The 24,663-nt window shown below is 39.1% G+C and overlaps 1 protein-coding gene across 1 annotated transcript in view; it reads right to left on the bottom strand.

Moving 5' to 3' along the window:
* Window positions 1-316: 316 nt before the first annotated feature.
* arhgap39 (Rho GTPase activating protein 39) overlaps window positions 317-24,663 on the bottom strand; it is a 28,453-nt gene continuing 4,106 nt past the window's right edge. The window contains exons 4-11 of the mRNA XM_085375506.1: window positions 17,533-17,697; window positions 14,473-14,658; window positions 12,667-12,880; window positions 7,031-7,104; window positions 5,859-6,058; window positions 5,117-5,208; window positions 4,791-4,960; window positions 317-511 (exon numbers count right to left, since the gene is read on the bottom strand). Coding sequence (XP_085231632.1) covers window positions 317-511; window positions 4,791-4,960; window positions 5,117-5,208; window positions 5,859-6,058; window positions 7,031-7,104; window positions 12,667-12,880; window positions 14,473-14,658; window positions 17,533-17,697 — 1,296 coding nt within the window. The remainder of the gene's footprint in view (window positions 512-4,790; window positions 4,961-5,116; window positions 5,209-5,858; window positions 6,059-7,030; window positions 7,105-12,666; window positions 12,881-14,472; window positions 14,659-17,532; window positions 17,698-24,663) is intronic.

The following is a 24,663-nucleotide window of genomic DNA, read 5'->3' as shown; positions in this document are numbered from 1 at the left end:
TATGTGAAGGCACACACTGTATTGTCATGTGAAAACCTTGTAACGCTAATATAAAACACAAGTGTTAACTACGCCTGGAGAAACAGAAAAATAGCAGTTTCATCTGAAAATGCTGAATGGACATATTCAAATCAAGGCAGTTTTCTGATGCTTTTAGGAAAGTAAACACATTGGAGATTAAGCATCCAGCAGCAATAAAATGTGTATTTCGATGTTCTTGTGCTGGACAGTACTGAAATGTGATGGAGCAAGTTAAAGGGAGTGCGGAGGAAGCAGGAGTGAGTGAGTATGGAGGATGACTGTGTGCAGCTGGGGGTTATAGGATTCCATCCATGAAACTGGTGTCTAGCCGCTGGATAAGCACCCGGATAAAGGACATCTCCTTGCGAGTATTTTCAAAGATGACCCTAGGATCATCAGACTGGCAGCGCAGACAGTTGGGAGCCATAACCATGGCCAGGTTGTTCACATCCATTTTGGTGATGGCCACATTAGCAGGCTGGGCAAATACCTAGACAAACACAAGGAAAGATCTCTATCTAATAAATGCAATAACATTTCAAGGTCTTAAGCATACTGTGATGATCTGGCAGGCATAATATTACAGTGCTGGAAAAAGATTATGTTTTGTGTTTCTCTAAAGCTCATATCTGATCATGGTCATTTAATTTGGCAACACTATGTAAATGTGACTCCCATTGTGCTGCAGCTTTTTTGTTTTAACAACAGTTCTCAGCTTTTCAGAACTGTTGAGACCAACTGCTGTAATTTTAAAAGCCAAATGTTTTCAGATTCTTTAAATAAAATGTCATAGTATTCATAGTTTTCCATAGTCTCCTTTGTTGTAGTTTCTGCCAAAATTCACAACACATTTTCAGTGGTAATAGATCAGTTTAGTGTGGATTGGTATTAAGATAACCAAATATCAGATATGTTACTCAAAACTGTTATACATCATTATATATCATTCAGAAAAACTTGAAATGTGCACTCTTTATAAATGGTTGTTCTTGACTCAGTGATTTCCACAATCACAGAACAGTTGTTAGAGAACAGTTTTCCACTCAGTCCATCTCAAATAAGCTTGGGCCCAGGCAGAACACACCGTTTCTGGATTATACCTGTTGCAACACAAATACTCAAAAGTAGATGATGAAATAGCAAAGTTCTTTGCAGGTTTACACTAAGAATCATTAACATTATCAGTCTTTTATCTGCTCTACATACATTCTTCTTTATAACTCACCCGCTCTCAGATGCTGTTTTAATATCCAGTCACGTTCAGTTCAATTCAACTTTATTTATTTGGCAGCAAATCACAACAACAGTTGCCTCACGGTGCTTTATTTATTCATAACCAGGACTAGGGAGGGGCATGTACGGTGGGGATGGTAGGTGGTAGGATGACAGATGTTGTGAAGGAGGGCGTGTCCCATTTTGACCTTGGGACTTCCAGGTCACAGATGTTAGAAGTGAAGAAGTTTCTCGGATGAGAGAGGTGAAACGTCTTCAAGAAACTTAAAGTTCAGACGCTTTTCTTTCCAAGCTCCTTAGACAACCCAGAACATAAGTCCAGAACTACCTCAGCAAAAAAGAACAAGATGGTAAGCTTGAAAACATGGAGCAGCCAGCACAGCCTCCAGACTTAAACCCCATCAAGATGATTTGGGATGAACTGGACAGAAGAGTGAAAGCAAAGCACGCTACAACTGCCAACATTTATGGGAACTTCTACAACAGATAGGGAAGAAGCTTCCGAAGAATATTTGATTTCTATTGTAGACAGAACGCCACGGGTGTTTTTAGCTGTTACATCTGCCAAAGGTGGAAACTTTGATGAGTCAGAAGTTTAAAAAACATTTTGGTTTATAAATTGATTTCTTTTTTAACTCCAACTGCTTATTTGTACGATGCTTTCATTTCAGAGTGCAATGAGACATTAAACTCCATAATTTTTTAATTAAAACCTAGAAACCTGGAAACCTTTTACCAGTAGTGTATATGATCATATTTAAGACTGAAACAATAATTAATGGTAGGACTTCTTTGAGCAGTCTTGTGGGAATGAGGTCTAAAAGACTCATTGATGGTTAGGAGGAAGTAATGACTGAAGTTAATTCAGAAAGATCAAGAGGAGAAAGAGTCTAAATACATATCAATGGTACCGAAAGTAGCTGGACATAATGTTACATCAGTAAGATGGTTATGAATATTTTTTTATTTAATGTTTAAAATTTTATATCTCTGACTCTCTCGCACCTGGAATCGTCCGTCCCTCTTCTTCACCATTTGGTGTTTCTTTTTGGTTGAAAAGAAATACAAAACTCTCCATCCCTGTATTTATTTCACTGGTCTGAGAAAAATCACAATTTAAAAACAAATACCAGTTTCATTTGTCGTCTTCTGAACCAGATGGTTGGCTTGATGGTTTTGGAGAACAATCTTCTCCAAAAGTATCTGGTAATGCAGCGTCCCTTCTGTGTTTAGGGGCTCTTGTTAACAGCATTCTGTGAGATTTCCTTAACTACTTCACCTTCACCTATCTCAGTGACATCTTGATCTTCTCAGAGTCAGTCCAGGAACATGAAAGCCTTGTCTGACAAGTGCTTCAACAACTTCTTGGGAACAAGTTCTACGTTAAAGGTGAGAAGTGCGAGTTCCACGCAGAACCTTTGTCATTGCTTGGTTTCATTGTGAAGAAAGGACAAATAAAGGCTGATCCAACAACAGAGGCAGTAGTTCTCCCATCTTTACTTCTAAGAAACACTCTCTCTCTAAGGTACTTTTTATACCCAGTCATAATACTGATGATTAACTTGATTACTTGCAAATGTTCATCCTTTCTAGTATAACATACTTTTTAAACCTTTTGTTACCCCTGTGCCAACCTTCTTGAGGTGTGTTGCTGCCATTACATTCACAATTAGCTAATATCTTTATTAAAAGTGAAAAACGTGTCTAAGTTTGAACATTTGATATATTTTATATGTTCTATTGTGAATAAAATATGGGTTTATAAAATTTGCAAATCATTGCATTCTGTTTTTATTTATTTCACACAGCATCCAAACCTTTGTGGATGTGGGGTTGAAGTATAAGTTGTGCTAACATGTCTCTATTCAGGTCATAGTAGTCTAAGGAGTCTAAGGAGCTTGGAAAGAAAGCAACTTCTTTAAATTACTTGAAGACGTTTCACCTCTCACGCTTCAGTTATAAAGTCCCAGGTATTTAAATCCTAGTTAGGGTTCAAATATACGGACTACAGAAACCACCCATGCTTTAACTTGAGATGCAATCCGGACTGCTTCCCAAGAGATTGCACCTTGAGTCTACAGTCAAGGGACAAGAGCTGAGGCAGATCTTATAGAGAGCAAAGTAAGTAAGTATGAAGAGCACTCCAAAGTGAGATCAACCTGACCCTGCAGGAACTCACAAAACTTCTACCTTCTCCCATTTCATAAGAGGTTTGTGGACAAGGCACAGTTGGCACAACACACGAAAGAGAAAGAAAGACAACTCCAGAAATTCCAACACTCCAAACCAAAACTTACTACTTTCAATTAATGCCCAGACTAAAACGGAAAGACTTCACAACCAAAGACAGCCAGGTACGTCAAGCACAACTTATCAAGCTCAGCTTTACAAATCTGATAATTTTACCATCCAAAAACCTTTCTGTGCGCACAAATGTCTGTGCAGATAACCATTTGTAAATCTTAGTTTACGCTTGTGGATCATATCGTACACATTTGCAACCCTTTTGAGGCAAGTTGTGTATAAATGACCAGTATTTATTCAGGTTTGGGCATACATATTTTTAAAATGGTTTCATATGTGGTCAAATTGCTTTGTATTTGAGTCTGAATTGAAGCACATGCTTGTGAGTCTTCAAAAGTTAAACACAAATCACTGCACGCGTTCATAAATCTTCATTTATGTTTGTGGACCATACTGTACATATTTGTAACCCTTTTAAAACACCTTTCTCTTCTATCTGCCAGAACGAAACGTGTACGGGACGGACAGGACTATAAATCCCACTTCAGCTGTACATCTGGAAAATGGTAAACGGTAAACGGACTGGTTGTTACACAACTTGCCTCATTCACCCATTCATACAAGCACTTTTTGCTATGCTTGTTCTATCTAAGTGTTTTCTATCTACTATTTACACACATTCATACTCTGATGTATGCATCAGAGAAGAACTTGGGGTTAGTATCTTACCCAAGCATATTTGGCACTTTGACTGGAGCAGCCTGGGATCGAACCACCAACTTTACAATTAGCAGATGACCTGCTCTAAGTAAAAAGGTCAGTCTTGGGATGATGCAAAGGTTCAAATTTTAGATGGAGAAGACTGATGTTTTGACATAGAAGAAAAATAGACCACCTTTGAACAGAGTGGGTGGTTTATGCCATCAGCTGTCAGCCCCCTACAATTCAGTCTCGAGATCCCTTCCCAGGTGCCTAAACTCATGTTGCATGAGGTGATCTCAACAGGTCACATGACAGGGTGAGGCAAAGTCTCACACTGGTTTCACCTGAAACCAGTGTAATGACCCATACCTTTTTTCACACACTGGCAGATGTGCATGATTAATAGTAAGTCAGGTTAAGGGACAGTCCCCACTAGGTTTAAATCCCTGGGATTTTCCACCATTTGGTTTTAGAAATTAAGAAGCCTCTTCGATGAGAGGTGGAATGTGTTCAAGAAATGTTAAAAAGTCCACTTGCTTTCTTTCCAGCTCCTTAGACAAGCTGTGCTAACCTGTGCATATTTGTGTTACCTGTAGGAATCGAATGAGATAGCAGAGCACCAGTTTGTTGATATGTGGCAGGCCCAGCACCACACCGACAGCTGCTTCTGGGTTGTCATAGTGAGTGATACACTCCTCATAAAACTCGTGAGGGATAAGCGGTTCTTCGAGCTCCCTGTACCAAAGTTTCAGCAGAGAGGCTGCAGATACAGAAGAGGACACCAAGTGAGACTTCTAAGAAAGCACTTATTCAGGAATGAAAGTCATTTGAACATCTCATACTACTGCAGGCGGATCATATCTGGGCTGCAGAGACACAGTGTTCAGTAGCACTATTCAACAGTGTGTATGTGTACCAGGAATGTGTGGGTCTTCCAGTCCTGTAGGGATTTTCCATTGATCCACTTGCAGCTTGAGGGCATTGACTTCATCTATGTCCCCTGGTACTCTGGAGATCAAATATCACAGGATATTTACACTTCCGGCCCTCTTCTTATGCTACATAGTTGTTTTGCATAAAGAGTGTGAGAACCAGAAACACAAGGATGTACAAGAGCTTCATCTCAGACATGCAGAAAGCAGATACAACACACACAACCTGCTGACCACATAACTGCTCACAAAGACTTGTAGCAACTCTTATAAAAACACAAATGTTTCTTCATCATTTTTGAAATGCATTAAAAATATGTTGAAAACTGACACATAATTGTGGCTAGAAGAGAAATCTGATATCCAAATGTATGTATTAAAAGATTATATGTCATTAACTTGCCCAACTTTGCACTTCTTTCCTTTGAGTTTTAAACTGACTGTTTGTCAGCCCTTAAAACTTAACCTGGTTGCAAACGTGGTTGCAACATGATTGACCAAGACTTATGTACTTTAAGAGCATGTGACCAAGAAATTATTTATAGTAAGATTTTGCATGGTTCCACTAACTAATGACACATTAAATAGTCATTAAATGCTTCACAGAATTTAATGTCTGTAAAGCATTAATTTTATTTTGTTTCATTTTTTTCCCCTCACATCTGTTTTCATACTGTGCAGTCTTCTATCATCTATTTGGTCCCATTAGCTCCCTTCCTCACTCACCTGAAAATGCCTTCTGTTTGGTCTCCATTGAGACACAGAACCTCTTCAGAGAGGCGAGTCTGTACCCATGGCAATTGGCGGTCTGGATATCGCTCCTTCTGGAGTGCCATGACCTCCTCAAGGGAGGACCCAAACATGGAAGGGTTGAAGATGGCGTTCCTGGCATGCTTGATTTCCTCTATGCAGGGTTTCTGCACACCCTGAAAAAGTGTGACAGAAACGCACACACAGACACACACAGATAAGTTACTGCAGGGCAGCTGAGGCAGAGCTGAGAGCATTTTGAGTACTAAAGGAACATTCAAAAGTATCAAGTATTAAGATGTCAGTGAAAAAAACCCACAAATATAGTTAAACAGTACTTGAGCGATTATGGATTTTGGCGATCTCTACACGTCAACCATGGGAACATACTTTCTTCTCGCATGAGTTTACTTTCTAACTCTCGTCTGGATTATTTCCTAGTCAGCAGCTCACTGTTGAGTGACATTTCAGACACTGAAATACACCTTATACCTGTCAAGGATCATGCTCCCTTGTCTTTAATTCTAATACATAAGTAGGTCATTCAGCCAAGTAAAAACTGGAAATTTAACACATTATTGCTTATAAATGAAGATATTATTAAATATTTTAAAAAAGAGTGGGCTTTATATTTAGACTATAATGACCTGCCTGGAACATCAGTATGTGGTCTCTGGGAGGCAGGAAAAGCTGTGATGAGAGGAAAAATAAGTTCATTCTCATCTCATCAGAAAACAAATATATATTCACCACAGATGAGCTCATCTAAACACAAAACTGATCTGTTTCTTGATAACATAGCCCTTCCAAAATTATTAGACATTAGGTTATAGCGATCAAGGGTATAAAATGTGTAATAAACCTTCTTAAGAGCTTTAGATTATTAAATAAACTGGCTGAAATGTACAGTTCTTCCAATTGCTCCTTCCATTTCTTCCTCATTAATAGTCAGGTATTGTTTCTCCTAGGCTTACAGATTTAAATACACTAAACTACATACTACATATTTATGAATATATTTATACTCATAAATATCATGTCTATATGTTCTTCTTTTGCAGGCTGCATCACTGAAATGAACATTTGTGTCAATAAAGACTAGGTTGAAAAGGGGAAGTAAAAACATGTGGACAGACGGCGCTCCGTACCTTCTTGGCTCCAGTGAGTGCAGCTTTTGTCAGTTTCCTGTAGCAGTATTTAGCATAACTGCTAATGGCCACACCTTGAGCAACAGAAAAAGACAACATATTAACAACATTAGGAGACTGTTTTAGTTGTCTTAAATTGATTCATTAGCACGACAACAACTCAAACATTCTTCCAATCTGTGGAGATTCTGTATCTCACGATGTCAATCACTGGTGTTGGATTACCATTTTGTAGATTTGATTATGGCGCTCTGGCTGTTGCCATCTGAGATTTGAAGTAGGAAGTGTCCATATGTGGATGACAAGGTGGAGCTGGTGAATAAGGCTTCAATGCTCAAGCCAGCGCTCAATATATGTACATCAATGATAATTTGCTTCGGAGAACCACTTCTAATTTCAATAATTGCTTAGGCAATGGCAGCAACTATTACTGTGTTTTGAAAAAGCAAAATGAAATAAAAACTTAGTACAACAACAGTAATTGTAATCTCTGACTAAAAGAGAGATGGAGTATCAGTTGTTTATGAGAGACTTTAAAAATAGTGCTGAAAGTAAATCTGACAGCCATAGTGACTGTCTGTATTTTGTTGCAATTTACAAGAGGTCACCCAAGGGAAATAGCACAAGAAGTTATACTCAAGCTAAGGCTTTGTTACAGGAACATTTTGGAAATGGATCGTCAATGAAACCGAGCTCGTTAAATCAGAGGACGTTAAGGTACTTCAGGACTACAGTTTACTTCTTAGAGAAACGGTAAATGTTAAAAGAACTGATTCCTACTATGGTGCCAAAAAATGTTTGCCCCCTTCCTGATTTCCTAGTGTTTTGCATATTTGTCACACTTACATGTTTCAGATTATAACCCAAGTAAATACAAAATGCAGTGTTTAAATGATGATTTCATTGATTAAAGGAGAAAAGTTCTGCAAACCTGACTGGTCCTGTGTAAAAATAGTAATTGAGTTCAGTTTCACTAAACACACCTGGTTACTGGCAGAGCTGTTAAATCAAGAAAACACCTAAATAGATCCTGTCTGACAAAGTGCGGCAGACTGAAAGATCTCAAAAAGCCAGACATCACGCCACAATCTAAAGAAACACCTGAGAAACAAGTCTGGAAAAGGTTATAAAGCCATTTCTAAAGCTGTGATGCTCCAGTGAGCCACGGTGACAGCCATTATACACCAGTGGAGAAAACCTGGAACCATGCCTGTAAATAAGGAAAACATTCCACATCAGAAGGATATTTGGCTTCATTTAAGACACATTCCCCTTCTAGAAATCGAGTCAGAGATTGAGTCACTGTTAGGGGTAAATGTACCAAAGGCACTGGAACCACTGAGTTTAAAAAAAGAGTAAAACATATTAACAAATTGAAAGTACATAATGTTTGTCTGTGAGATGGTTATGAATATTTTTCCAAAGGTATCCAGAGTCGCATGTAGTGAAAATGTAAAGCTATTGCTTCACTCGTCTACGTTCATCTGAAGAGGAAAAAATTTCCACGGGACTTTTAAACCAAAGGTATTCACAGTTTTACTTAACCAAGCCAACACGAATGCAATAAAATAACTTTCATTACCCATGAATTTACTTATTAAATAACTAATTACACAAAATAAGTTTGACAGTAAATATAAATACTGAAATATATGTACTATATTAACTTGGCTCCCACACCACCTCTGTGTAATTCATTATTGTACATTTAAACATTTTTAGGAAATGATCAGACAAAAGAGGAAGGTTAAGAAAGATCCTTTATTCCGACCATAGCACACGGACTTGGAGATAAAAGGATTCAAAGGGTTTGCATAGCAAGTGGCTGTAGACAAATTGGCACTTGATGATGGGACATTATGGTATATCCCTCACAATAGTGCTGAACTCATGCAGAGGCTAGATCTCACTAGCTCTTTGACAAAAGTTGCAACCAGAGCTTGGACAACATTATTGAAGCACTGTTGAATCATCTGGACGGAGAACAAAACAAAAGGCAGTCTACATCCAAAGAGGAACTTTAGAATATCCTTAAAGAATCGTGCAGAACAATTTATGAGGACTACTAATAGAGATTAGAAGAATGCTTGACCAAATGAGTTCATGTTGTGTTGCAGAATAAAAGTGGTTATACCAAATGATTCACTTTCATACTACATAGAATTTTATATATTCAGTTTTAGGCTTGTACACTGTATTTCCTTGGATATTTGGTAAACATTATGGAAACCATTTGTGGATATAGACATGTAAAAACACAATGACTACTTAATTCAACTCAATTTTATTTCTGTAACTCTAAATCAAAAACAGTTGGCCCAAGTTACTCTATACTGTTCATGGGACCCAGCTGGACGCATCCCAAAGAGACGACATGGGCCCAACATCCCGTAGGCCTGTCACTCACAGGGGGCATCATAGCGGCAGCCAAGAGTGGAGGCCTTGGCGGACCAATCCCCTCCTATTGAGGCTGGTAATCGAGACATGGAACGCCACCTCTCTGGTGGGGATGGACCCTGAGCTAGTGCATGAGGTTGAGAGATACCGGGTAGATGTAGTCAGGCTCACCTCATTGAATGTCTTGGAACAAGCCTCCTTGAGAAAGGCTTGACTCCCGAAGGCTCTGGATGTTGTAGGAATGTCATGTTTGACACTCCTCTGTAACATTGTGTGGAGATCTGGAGTGGTGTCTCAGGATTTTCAGACTGGGATGGTGAATGCCATCTTTAAGAAAGCGGATTGGAGGATGTGCTTCAACTAGGCCAGGGTATTGGAAAGGACAATATGTCTGTTAGAACAACCCCAGATCCAGGACAACAATGCAGTTTCCATCCTAGTAGTGGAACCATGGGCCAGCTCTTTATCCTCTCAAGGATGTTTCAGCGTGAATATATGTGGAAGTTTGTCCAACCAATCTACATGTGCTTTGTATGCTTGTGGAGGGCGCTGTAGGAGTATGGGGTGTCTGGCCTGTTCTTATGAGCCATTCCATGTCCATGTACAACCGCAGCGAAAGCTTGATCCCTTATTGCCAGCAATCTGTTAGACTAATTTACAGTGGGAGACTGCTCTTTGTCACTTTTGTTCACAACATTTATGGACAGTATTTCTAGGTATAACCAAGTAGCGGCCACAGAATCTCATCTCTGCTTTTTGTAGATGACGTGGATGACTCCTTTTTAATGTATATGTCAAAGTCAGCAGAAAGGTATTAAATCACCACTTGGTACTTGTTTTAGTCAAATATCTTCACCAAAAATAAAATGATTCTATAGAATTTAATTATTTCTTTGGATTGTGAGTTATGTAGATGTCTGTTGGAACTGTCTGGTGATAGAATCTCCTCCAATAACAATAGAATAGAATAGAATAGTCATTTATTGTCATTGTACATGTACAAGAAATTGTGAGTGCTTCACACCAAGTGTGCTAGAATAAAATATAAAAGCAGGAATAAATAACACCTGAAGGTGGAGACAGATTCCACCTGTTCTCCATTTACAATGACAGGGGAGTGGACCTGTCACTGCCTCCTGAAGTCCATTATGAGTTCTTTTGTTTTAAGGACATTGAGCTTCAGGTTGTTTTCTGAGCACCAGTGGGACAAATTCTCTCGCTCCGCCCTGTACGCTGTCTCAACTCCAGTTGGTTAGGAAATCCTGTGATCCAGGAGCAGGTGGCAGAGGGGATGTTGAGGTGGTCCAGTTTGTTGGTAAGGATGTCTGGGATGATGGTGTTGAATGCCGAGCTGTAGTCCATGAAGAGCATCCTCACTTAATTCTTCCTGTCATCCTCCGTAGACTGATTTGGTCTGTAAACAAACTGGTAGAGATCGAGATAGGGCAGTAGGCAGCATGTGCTGAGAGACTATCCGCCTCAAACACTGGTGAGGGCTTGAATGCCTCTTCACACCTGGCGGGAGTTGTTGTCAGTGAGGAAGCCCTCTATACTCCTCCTGCAGGCCTTCTTTGGCCCGTTTGATGCTCCTCCTCCTCAGGTTGTCCCTGGCAGTGATGTACAGAGAACGGTCCCTCAGCATGAAGGCTGAGTTACGAGATCAGAGCATGTACTTCACTCGTGATCCAAGATTTTTGGTTAGGAAAAACCTAGGTGGTTCAGTGACCTGGGTGCTTGGAGAGGTTTGTTTCCTAAGGGAGGTGGAGACAGGGAAGAGAGATGGTCAGATTGTCCTAGGTGGAGGAGGGGTGTCGGATTTTAGGCCCACTTGATGTTATTCTACACATGGTCCACTGTCCTGTCCCCTCTGCTCATGTACACTTAACATGTTGGTGGAATTTGGGGAGTACTGATTTTAAATATGTCTTATTAACGTCCCCTGCAACAACATTGCCTTTTTTAATGTTTTTCCATCTGCCCCATAAACCAGCTCCCTTTTGTTAAATTCAGTTCTGCCTGCGCTGTCTGCATCTGGTCCTCCCTTAAAACACACGCCAGTAATCGTGACACCATTAGCTTGCGAGGTAGATAGAAGCGTCTGCACTGACTGGACATGGCCTCTAAGTACGGTTAGGAGTGACTGTCTATAATTCTACTGTTGGCATCAGTTATGAAGTACATAAGGACAGAACGCTCCGCCCCTTCCCTTACCAGATTCACTCCAGTCCTGGGGGTGTAGATTCCGGCCCGGTAACTCCACTGAGGCACTGGATTCAGTTACAATCAGCGGACAACACTCCTGGACAAAGCAGTTGTATTAAATCTCTGATTATAGCTCCTCCATTGTGTTTTTGAGAGATGCATTGGTTGTTTTTGCAGCTGGATGCGACAGCCAGCTCTGCATCCCCACTTTTATTTTATCTTCTCGCTTGCTGTTCCTGACAACAACCCACGAAACACCCGATGGTCTTACAATCTCAGGTGGGAGACTTTCATTCCAATCTAAAGTCCAGACTGAGGTTGAGGCCAATGCCAGTTCTTAACAAGTGGAAGTGATCAGTGCTTTGCAGGACGACGCAACGAAAAGGCATAAGAGTATGAGTAAAAGCAATTGATTTGTGTAGCGAAATAACTATCCCTCTTTGTCTAGAATTAAAATGAGCAGAGAAGATGTGGTTAAAGGTTTTTTTTTTTATATCTGAGAGTCAGTTTACAATAAATGTAAACAATGTAAGCTTTAAGTTTATTTATGTGGCAGATGCTTTGAGTCTCTGCCTGTGTTCCAACACCACAGATATTCTAAGTTACAAAACTTGGCAATGTCATTATGAGAGATTGCAAATTTATAAAGTAGAGTAGAAAAAAAAATGTTTGTGCATGTGTGAATATATGTGTTTGTGTCTTGTGCCTGTATGTTGAGGGGATATAAATGAAAAATGTACGGAATAAGAGAAGTTTGTAAAAATCAAAAAGACAAGGAAAGACGAATGCTGTGTCAATTTCTTTTCAATGAAAAATTCCTGTGTTACTTTTACAAAATGCTTTGTCAATATCCATTTGCACCATGAAGTGCTGTCCCGTCAATCTTTAAGCATTTGGCTAAATACGAGTAAAGAGTGTAATTTATCCAAGTCTTTCCATCAAAAGCCACCTCAGTAAAATACCATCCAAGTGACTTGGTTCCAGACAGATCATGTGTCACTGGTACTAAATAGCAGAGATGTGTGTTGGACCCTCACCTTTGGTGTCATTCAGAGGGTCCATGTGTCGATAAATATAGCCCTCCAGGTAAGTGTGGAAACGGGGTGTTGGGGGAAAGAAAGCTAGACAGATGGCCATCAATTCCCAGCCTCGCTCTAGGCTGTCGTAGCGGAAGTTCTCTGTAGTTTGACGACACAGCTGGATGTAGAGCTCATCACGCAAACCCTGATTACTCCACCCACGCACCACAACCTGACAGACAGGCAGAGGACCATGTAACATTAAAAAATTTGAGGTCATTTGAACTTTTCTGTCCAACTGATTTACCTCAATTCTACAAAAATTGGAATGGTGCGTAAAATGTATATGAAAACACAATGCAATGATTTGCAGCTGTCATAAATATTTTATGCACAATAGAACAAAGACATATCAAGTATCGGAAATCAGAAGATGCACCATTGTAAGAAAAAATAAGGTCATTTTGTATTAGGTGGCAGCAACATGTCTCAAAAAAGTTGGTACAGAGCCATGTTTAAAACTTTGTTGCGCCAGATGTTTTCAGTTAGTGAAACAAATCCAGTATGCAGTTTATCATTGTCTTGCTGAAATATACAAGGCTTTTCTTGGCAAATATGTTGTCTGGATGTGAGTGTTCCATAGGCAGGGTGCAGGATTTTGAACTGAATGTTAATAACAGGCCAGATGGTCTCTCTCCTATTTAATGCAGAGGATGCGGTATCTTTGTTTTTAAGAATTTCAAAGGTTGATTCGTCTGACCACAGAACAGTCTTCTACTTAGCCCAGTCCATTTTAAAAGGACCCTTAGCCCAGAGAACATCGCATCACATCTTTGCATAATAAACCTTTAACCTGCATTTGTGAATATCACAGGAATGTTCACAGACAAAGATTTCTCAAAGTGTTTCCGAGCCTGTAGTCATTTCCATGAGAGAATAATGACTGTTTTCAATATAGTGCCACCACAGGGCCTAAATAACACAGGGACCCAATACTGGTTTTTCGACTTCATATTTTCTGAATCTTTTGATGATATTTTGTTCTGTAGATAATGAAATATTCAAGTTTTTTTTTAACTCAATTTTACATTAAGGAACATTATTGTGCCTCTTTTTATAGTCTTTATAAACCAAGTCGTGTTACTGACCTGTTGACAATTAACCAAATTAGCTAATATTTTAATGAAATAGTAAAATGTCTCACTTTAAACATTTGCTAAAATACTGTGCAAAAGTCACGATCCACCCCTCATTTCTTTTTATGTTGGTAGGAAAATGGGAAATGGAACAGTGCTCTATTGAACTCTATAAAACATATAATACAGTATAAGGTAAAGGGTACGAACAGAGTTTCTAAACTTGAAATGAGCTTGAAAGTCAATATTTGGCATGACCGCCTTTATTGTTCAGTACAGCCTGAACTGTCTTGAGGAAGCTTTCTTGTAATTTCTTTAAGCAGTCTTCAAGACAAGTTCTCGGTTTTCGTGTAAAACTTCCCACAGCTATTCTTTCTTTGGCTGACTTGTTCTATTCTATGATTCTGATGATGATTAGAAATAAAAATGATCCTTTATTCCATTAAAAGTCTGAATGTTTCAGGTCACTGGATATTTTTTTCATATTATCCTTCTTTAGTGTAAATAGGGTTGTTGGCCTTCCAGTTCTTCTTGTGGCCTATATTTGGCCAGTTTACTCATTTTTTAAACAGCACAGTGGCTGTGTACACACTGTACCAAACTTCTGGACTCAGTGTCAGTTTTCTAGTGAAGGTGCTGAAATAAAATTATTTATAAGGACATAATGAGAAAGTTAGGAAAAACTCACCTCCAGAGCCACAGAAAGGGGGTCGGCCTTGGAGCGACGGTCTCCCATGTAGGTCTGGATGAGTTTAAAGATCTCGACTGCCTCCTTTTTCACGCTGCGGTCTGAAGTCACAATCATGGGCTTCTTGATAGGCTCACTGCTCCAGGCCAACATGTTGGCAATAGAGACCTTTCTTCTAAAAAGACCCTGAGGAAAGAAATCAGGGATTGAGAGAAATATAAAGTTGTTTAAGTGACACAGAAACAGATGCTAAGAGAGTAACTGACATTTAATTAACCTTGTCTCAGCAGAGAATTATGGCTGCCATTCCCTGAGCATCTTCCTGAAGTCTCTTCTTGTTAAAAGAATTTCTTCTGCACTACTGTCACCAAATACTTGTTAATGGGGATCATCTTAAATTCATTAAGGTCTTTTTTTACAGTATATAGCCATTGAAGAACCCGTTGCTATGAACTGACATTGTATAAATTAAATTTTTATTTAATTTAATTATAGTTGTACATTTTCCCTTTTTTGTTGAAAATATTACATATTCATAGCCCTAAAAGGCTTTGAGATATTTTTTAAGTTAAGTGAAAGGTAAAGATTATCAGTTTGGATATGATATGAGGTCATCACTCTTTCACTAAGTGTATAAACTACTGACAGTGCAAAGCTGAATATGCCTCTACTGAATATAGCAAGAAAGGTTGACCTTGGAGAAATTAGCATGTACTTTACATGACTACAGGCGTTTCATCAAGATATTGCTACCATTCACAAACACATTAAATCCATCTGGGTTAGACCTTCTAATTAACAACCTGGAAGCAAGCTTTAACCATCGGGGGAACAGATGGTTAAAACAGAAACAGATTGAAATCAAAATGACCGTTTCTGGAGAAACTGCAGGGGGATTGTTGTTACTGTCTGTTTCATTGTCCACTGTAGCAACTTACAGATTGCATTCATTATTAGGTATAAGAATTTAGCAAAAGCGGGGCTCAGGAAGGAACCGGCAGAAACACCAGAGGGTCCCAGCCCTTGGTAGTCTTGAGTTGTCACTCAAGACTGTAAGACCAGACTGACCAACCAGTGGACCGCCCAAAAACATATAACTCAGTGGCTTACACATGGATGCTGGAATGCCTTCGACATCAACATGACCTCAAGAGCCTTCATCAGGAATTCGATGGGGATGTGGCAAAAAACACTTGAGGTCAAATTCAACCCAAATACACAAGTCACCATCAAATGCAGGATATACTGAGGATCTGCCCTGTACCCACTGCTGTTCTGCATAGGCCTGAACCCCTTCAGTGAGACGATTAAACAAGACTGGCTTCTAATACCAACAACATCAAGCTAAATGCCAGGAGTTATTGAGACATCGATTCACTGACCCACACCACTGGGATCTGCAGCAGTGACATTGGAATGTCATTCAGACTGGAGAAGTGCAGTTTGCGTTCTTTCTTCCTGATGTTGCTGTCATTCAGTATCGCTACATCTATCACTACGGTCGTCTTCTTCTGCTTGTTAATCCACCACTATGTCTGGCTGGTGAGCCACCACCATTTTGTCTGTATCTGGAAGTCCCACAGGATCTTAGCTCGGTCATTCTCCACCACCTCCAATTTTGACCTCGGGACTTCCAGGCCATACTCGGCACAGATGTTTCAGTACACTATGCCGGCCACTTGGTCATGGCGTTCCATGTATGCCCTGCTAGCATCTTGCATCCTGCTGTTAAGTGCTGGATTGTCTCAGGGGCATCTTTACACAGCCTGCACTTGTGTGATAGCCTCTATGGATCTTGTGCTCAGAGCTTGTTCCTGTGCTGCCATGATTAGTGCCTCTGTGCTGTCTTTCAGTCCAGCTTTTTGCAACCACTGGTAGGATTTCTGGATGTCAGCTACTTCCTCTATCTGCTGGTGGTACATACCATGCAGGGGTCTATCTTTTCATGTTGGTTCCTCCTCTTCTTTCTTGGGTTTCTGCTGCCTGGGCATAGGCGTTCTTACCTACAGATAGGATCTTGTTCTTACTGTTCAGCTGACTTCTTAGAACTTGCCTGATCCTCTGCAGGAGATTGCTCCGTTCCGTAGTAATAAAACCAGTGAACAAGTCCGTAGCCAGTCTTGTCAATGATCTCACTGAGAGGGCTCAGGCTTATACAGAATAGGAGTGGGGACAGTGCATTTCCTTGGTAGATCCAGCATTTGATGGCAACTCGTGCTATGGGCTTGAAGATGGCTTCTAGTGTTGTATGTCACAAGTTCCTGATGAAGGCTCTGAGGGTCAGCCTAGCCTTGCAGTCTCAGGCCACTGCTCTGTTTACCAGTACTCCTTCACTCCTTTGGTATTCCTCCCAATTCCTTTCTGTGCCTTGCTCGGGTATCAAAAAATCCATAGGTTGCACATCCTCTTCAAGTAACCCCTTCTGCTGGGGTTACTTGTGTAGTAGCATTCCAACAATGTCTTGTGTTTATCTCTTGCCCACTTGTGCCTTCATGTTCCAGCAGCACACTTCTCATTAGTGTGTCCTGGTTCGTCAACACCTGACCTAACCTTTTGAAACCAGGCAAGTCCGAGTCGGTATGTCTTCGTTTGTATGTGAAGTATGATTTATTAGCATAGGGGGTGTAGCCTAGGGACCCTTTCTGAATACAGACACCCCCAACCTGAAGATCCAAAGGTGTGTCTACGCTTTGGGTAGATAATTACTGTCTATTTATTATAATAAAACCTTTTTACTGTCAGTATGTGACACCATCAACAGAATCATTTAAATCAACAGTGTTATTAATGCAATGCTGTTATTACAGTCTTACTATAATGTTAATTGACTGTTAATTTATTTGTTTCACATGCATAGAAATTAATTAATTAAAAGCATGAACTGGATAATGTTAAATAGTCAGATAACTGTAAAAATTAAATGACCTTTTCCTTTAGAGATCTTGAAAACAGACCATTAGAATAAAGTATAGGATACATAAAGCGTTTTTATACAGTAGAGATATCAGGTTCAGAATCACTAAAAGGAAACAGGCTTGTGTTTTATATTTTTGTGAATACCTGTGTGTGTTTATTGAAGTGCTTGGATGCCCAGTTCTCAATGTCGGTCTCCGAGGACGGCTTCCTCAGGGTGAACTCTGGGAAAATGCCACAGCTGGCGCTAGGCATCATATTCCTTGCATTTCGACTGGCTTCAAATTGGGCACAAGCTCCGAGGTCCTCTGACTTAAAGTTGGACAAACAGAGAGGGAGTGAGGAAACAGACAATTAATCTTGTGCCGCAAAACATTTATAAAGTTTCTTTAGCACTTACTAACACTCAGGTAGCAAATTCAAGACTGACATTTTAATTTGTCAATATTGGCAAGGTTATTTCAGAGCAACAAAGTCCAGTCATTCTTTAGAAATAACAGCTTTGAACAAAAGAAAGATATTCAAAGGCATCATAGGTGTAAGAACCACTATGATTATGTTTGTTTGTATATCAATTAAAAAAAATTATATGGGTGTGGCATTAGAATTAAAGCAGGAAATTGATAAGGTTATCCAACTAAAACTAATCGCTGAATCTAATATTATGTTCTCTGAAATGTAAAAACATTGAAATAAACTTTTCTTCAAAAAAAATGCAAAGAATTAAATAAAATATACAGTACTGTATCAAAGTTCAGTATTGAATATTACATATTTTAAGTTATATACAAAGTGCCTCTGAATGGCGTTTGAAGCCAATTCTAAATTCCAAAGTAATTAAGCAACAAACAATTAAACGACAGTGTTTTCAGTTTCTACTATAAACACGTCAGTTTTTTCTTACACATTTGCAAACTGTACTTTCAACAATTAAAAAGCATGTTTTAAGGAGAAATATTCATGATCAACTGCCTTTTGAAGGAACAGGAGTCAGATGTAGTTTATAGTGCTTTACTATCTTAGTCCTGCAATAGTATAAATTAAACTGGAGAACACTAAGAATTTTATCAATAAAGATACAGTAAATAAAGACCTACTTTAAATAAAGATACGCTACAAATGATCTAAATACAGATAGTTTAAAAAAAATACAGTAACTGTAAAATATAGACAATATAGCAAATTGGTTATTGTAAATTCTAAAATAACGTCCTGCTGCCAGGAATTTGCTGTTGAATTTACAGCAAAGCTAATTTAAATTCACAGTGGTTGCTATAATTACCAATTAAATTTACAGTAAATTTACTGTTAATAAAATTTACTGTAGCTTTACTGTAAATAAAAATTATAGCAAACTGCAGTAAAATCCAGTTACAGCAATTTTATTGTAAATCAAATTACGAGGATGTAAAAAGTGTTTACAGTAAAGTTAATTGCACTTTTTACAGGAAATGATCACGCAGCTCCAGCTGCCATTAAATTTCTTTAAAATGTATGTGTGTCTGTCCTTATCCACTTAAGTCGGACAGAGGGGCGAGAGGGATTTTCACCTACCTGAGGCGCGCTCCTGTGCAATCCTTCAAGATCTTGGTTGTTTCTCAATATACATACTTGTGTATACCTGTATTCTTGTGGACTTGTGAAATGTCATCAGTTGCAGCCCAAGTACTACTCCAATTCAATTCAAGTCATGCAGGCTTAAAACATCCAGATGTTCTCACTTTGCCCATTCTGCTGAGCATGCACTGGGGGTGACCTTTGTGTGCTTGGTGCAGCCAAGTTTTTCAGAATGCATTTCATCCAAAATCAAAAGCGGCAATGAAAGATGACGGCTGAAACTGTAAGGTTTGAAATATTATGGTATTAACAAGACAGTTCTAACATCTGACATGTTTGTTTCTGTTCAATATGCAGACTGAACTGTGCATGTCTAATGTTTTTATTAAGAGAGATGAAGTTTGTGTTTCAGTGATGTAATGACTGTGCCCGGAGGCATCCTTGTCAGATCCCCGACCCACCTCATTCAGCTCCTTTCAATGTGAAGGAGTAGTGGCTCTACTCTGAGCCCCTCCCGGATGACCAAACTCCTCACCCTATTTCTTAAGGGAGAGGTCAGACACCCTTTGGAGAAAGCTTATTTCTGCTGCTTGTTTCTGCAATTTTATTCTTTTGGAGAGCCCACGGAAAAAGACTTTTGGACTGCCTCAAAGAAATTCTGGCATACTGTCAGGCGACTCAGGACGGGAAAACAGTGCTCTACCTACACTGTGTATAGTGCGGGTGACTTGCTGCTGACTTCGACTAAGGATATTGTCAAGCGTAGAAGGAATAATTCGAAGTTAACATTCGGTTTCAAGAAAAAAGTCAAAATATGGACGTTATGTGTAGGCTGCTCTAGAAAATGCCTTATGTAGATGAGTTAGTGGAAGAAATTGATCAGCCATCTTACTGTCTTGTGATAAAACATACATCCTTTTCATTTAAAAAGTGTAACCATCGGTATCCCTGCATCTGTCCACTGCCAGCAACTTCATTTTATACAAATCAGGCCAACTCTTACATTTTTGTGCTTTTTGCTTCTGACCTGACGCAGCTTTCTGCACCATCCTTTCAACATCCTTATACTTATCACCACACTGTGTTTGCTAAAAAAGGAAATAATTTCCTTTCTTGCAACGAAAAGTACGATTTTACTAACTTATCTACACAAGGCATTTTAAAGGGGGTATATGGTTGTTCCAAGAAAGACTGCCTTGAAACAATGGTAACCTCCACATTTAAACTTTTTTCTTAAAATAGTATTTTAACTTTACTCTCAAAATGATCAATACATTTTTTTTCTTAATATGGCCCTAATACTCATTTGTCAGCTTAGACACTATGAAGCAGATCAGTAAATCTCTGAATGTTAGAAGACCACGGCCATGAACACGAAAGGCGAGCAGATGTTCTGTACATCTAAAAAAAAGGATTTATATAGTAGTAATCAGCATCTCTAGATAATGTAGTTTATATGGCGCGTGTATGCATGTAATGAATAAATCAGTCCAGTTTTTACTGCATCTTTTTTAATCAATTTTACATCAATGATCCTGTTATAGCCAAACATTTTGTCAAAATGCTTAAAAACACAAATAATCTACTTTAATTCTAAGGAAATTGAGTAATTTCTGTTGTAAATATTAATCAATGAAATTGGGAGGGAATGACAGTAAAAACACACTTGAGCTGAGATGTGATTTTATCAACTGCACTGCCTCCATTTGTAGAATGATTGTGTTGGATTCTCTGTTCTCAGGAAGTCCACACAAGCAAGAACAAGTACTAACTTGTGTTCTTGGGTATTGAGAAACAGCTCCTGACTTTCTGTAGATTTTTCACCTGGAAAACGTAAAGGTCAAATCACATCTTTAACAAACTCCAACATGAGGGGAAAAAGCTGCTCCTATCAGCAGCCATTTGTTTTACAAAGTAAAGGTTGTGATGCTGATCGTAGGAACAGACAGTGCTGTTTTGGACACTAGAAAGAAGTTTACTTTTATTCCACCTGAGCTCAGTAACGCCTCTGCCTCTTGCCACAATTGCACTGTGTAATTAACCCGCTCACTTCCACACATAACAAAGTCTGCAAAAAGGCTTCTAGACTCACCTTTTATCAAGGTGTCATGCATCTTTTGTATAAGAAGGGCTGCCTGATGACTCCCTGGTTGATAATTATACACATCTGGCCAATATGAATACAATCTATAAAATTCCAATCATATGATTTGCTGCTTACTCGTAAAGATTGAGGAAGACCTTCATTCTACACCTGGTCACTAAGCTAATGGCAATTACCTAAATGTTCATGTGCTTTTGATTTAATGACCTCGACTCACCTCTGCACGAGATTTCTGGATGAATTGTAGAGTTTTCGTGTGGAGAAACCCTCTGTACTAACACATGACCCTACGCTGTGTCACTGCATCATTCTATGTTTGGCACTGATCACCACCTGCACTCATGTATATATCTTTCAACGTAGCACTCTTAATTCTTATTCTCATGTATATATCTCATGTATATCTCATGCACATATCTTTCCACGTAGCACTTTTAATTCTTATCCCTACTTTTATTTTTTTCCATGTCTATTTAAGTGCTATTTATGACAGCATGTTTGCACTGAAGCACCGCAGCAATTTCCTAATGTTGTAAACCTGCTCAACATTTGGCAATAAACCCCATTCTGATTCTGATTCTGTAGACCTTTCTGAACTGGAGTCCAGGAATCACTATCTAGATTTTATTTATTTATTTTTGTCACAACTTGTTTTTGCCTCATTTTTAAACAAGCAAAATAACTTTATTTTTCCTCAGTTAATCAGTAATATTTCCAAAGCAATTGACAGGACACAAGAGGTGGAAAAGAGAGGGGGCCAGGGTAGAGTTGCTGGAGACAAGTGTCAGGAGTTATTTGTGGCAAAAGGATAGCAGCAAGAGTGAAGGTTGAAAGGTTTACAAGATGGTACCTGAGGCTTGTGTCTATTTGTGGACATTAGGTTTGAGATAAACAGTCTTTGCAGTCTGTACAGCCTCTTGGTAAACAGAGAGACAGTCCCTAAGTATGTAAGGAAACATACAGCTCATCCTTCTTCCATCTTCTCTCAGCGCGTCTGCAATCATGTCTGAGCCTCTGCATATGTTCATTCAATCACTGCTCTGACAAAGGCTTAGAGCACATCCTTTCTGGAAGAATGTTAAGACCTGCAGCAGGGGACTGAAAATGAGGCACTAAAACCTCTTTTTTATATGAGAAACAGAAAAGTCATTGGGCCTGCCTGGTCACGAACTAGTGTTATCCTTACTGTGCTTTTATTATGGGCATTATACTTTAACAGGCTTCTCTTCTTAAGCTCAAGCTCATCATCAGCTGCCTGTAGTATCAGTCCAGTATTTTGCTAATACCTCAGTTTGGTGATAACACTGCTGATGTCCACCAAATAAAAGTAACATGATTAATAAAGAAATGTGACTAGCATGTGTCTCTATATGTTTTGCTGTTTTCCTGTCAGTGACCATGATTCATCACGACTGAACTAGGGTGTACTACAAAGCCAGCACACCCTAGCTGAAAGTCAGTTTTCCGTGTGGATCTTTTTACTTGTAACTTGTGCTGAGCCCTTAACCTGGTCGGGGGTGGTTTGTGTTTACTTTTAGTTTAAAAATCATCTGGAAGCGCCACATTTTCACCGATTCTTTTATTTTAAGCATGTAGTGTGCAGTGCATCATCATAATTTTTTTAATCATCTGGTAACATCTTTGACTGAAGTGGGGATCGTTTTGTGTTTTAGTAAGGAACAGCTTGGCTTCTTCCACAGAGATCTACAAAACACCAATTTTTATCCAAGTACACTGAAAGCTTGAAGCAGAAAGCTTGGCTTAGTGGAAAAACTTCATAACCACCATTGTGATACCCACTATTTCCAACTAGGGCTGCCACGATTAGTCGACTAGTCACGATTACGTCGACTATCAAAATCGTCGACGACTAATTTAATAGTCGACGCGTCGTTTGAAGCTTTGTAAGATCACAAAAGACGCAGGAATAATAGCAGGATTTAAGAGTGTAATAACGGACTGAAACAGAAGATGGCAGCACTGCATGTACAAGGATGCCAGCTGCCGTTAAACCCCGAAGAAGAAGAAGCGGTGTCCCAGAATTCATAGCGCAGCCCAGCTCAGTTTCCAACAATGGCGGCAGCTAGTTAGTTTTAATATTACTCTTATTATTCTTTCTGGGTCACAAAATAAACGTTTAACATATTTTCAGGCGAGAATGTAGCTGTGTAAACCTCAAATATCTGCTCAGTTTATCAAGACACCGCATATTTTCAAAAGCGCTCCGACGTTTTCGGAGACGTCTGTTACCCACTAGCTCGATAGTGGGGCAAGGCTCACTAGAGCCCGTGAGAGCACCGGACTCCCGGCAAATCGTTTTCAAACCCACCGCCGTCTTTTGCTACTCAGGTTAAACATGATATATAAGTCACTTAGATAACTTTAAAATGTTATTGTTTGCCTTTTTTTTTAGTATTTTATTTGTTCCTGAGTAAATCGGTTTGGCTGAGATTAAAGTTATAGTTTTTACACAGCTGAATAAACGTCAAGCAGACAGCTGATTATCAGAAGTGTGAGATGCTCAAGAATATACTCCGGTGTCCTGTTATATTTTAGATAGCAAGGAGCAGACGGCTGAGTTTATTAAACTTCACCGAAACAATCTGCAAATTTCATTAAAATTTAATAAGCTATCATCCTGTCTTTATTTTTTGTTAGCACATACCTTAAACACTTAAAGCTGTAAGCTAATGATAGTTATATAAGACCAGATGCTGCTGGTGCAATAAGCTGTAGTTTTGCGTCCAATGGATGATGATCTGATTAGTCGACTAATCGCAAAAATAATCGGTGACTAGTCGACTATCAAAATAATCGTTTGTGGCAGCCCTATTTCCAACTAAGGTTTTAGGTATTATAGAGTCAGCTAATGCAAAGCAAGCCAGACTGTGTTGAATTTCATTCAATGTATACCCCTCAGAACGGCACTATTATCTCATCGTTGCAGCTCTCCATTTAAGAACCACCACTGAGTCAAAGGTTATTGTTGGTTTTTACAGTAATAGATAATCTGTTAGTATATAAAGGTTTTTTTTTAAAACAGTTCACATTTCAGGTGTCAGCAGAGGTGTACAAAAAGCGTAAGAGCGGAACTTCAGAACTTGTAGTCTGTCAGAGAGGAGAAAGATCACCTTTATTTCAGCTCTGAGGTACTGCAATTAAGTGGCATTTATACCAGGGTAACCAGAGGGGATAATACGTATTTGAAATATATAATTTAGCCTCATTTCTGCTGTCCAATACAAAGAAATGTAAACTTTAACAAATGATTCCAAATTGCAAAACTCTCAGTTGTGTCTCTAATAAAACCTCTGTAACTTTGCTCTGCTTCACTTCAGCAGCATCAGGTAATGTTCATATGCTGATTCATAGTTTTCTTCCATTTCTGATCTACTGCAGAATATTTTTAAGGCGGTTGTCTGCTATAAAAAGCTAGACCAGCAAAATCTCCTTCATGTTTTTCTGCATTTTATCCTCAGTTACTTCGACACAAATTCATCTGCTGTGATGCTTACTGATGAAGTCTTACAAGTGTCAGCTTTGTTTTTATATATGGATATGTACTGATAAATGATCAGAATTATAATATTTCGAAACCGAATCGAATCAAATCAGGA

Source organism: Diplotaxodon limnothrissa, linkage group LG17 (assembly GCF_057381915.1).
Source record: "Diplotaxodon limnothrissa isolate DT_005_m linkage group LG17, D_limnothrissa_male_GT1.1, whole genome shotgun sequence".
NCBI lineage: Eukaryota > Metazoa > Chordata > Actinopteri > Cichliformes > Cichlidae > Diplotaxodon > Diplotaxodon limnothrissa.
The sequence above is the reverse complement of the archived record's forward strand: the minus strand, read 5'-3'. Positions and strand labels throughout refer to the sequence as shown.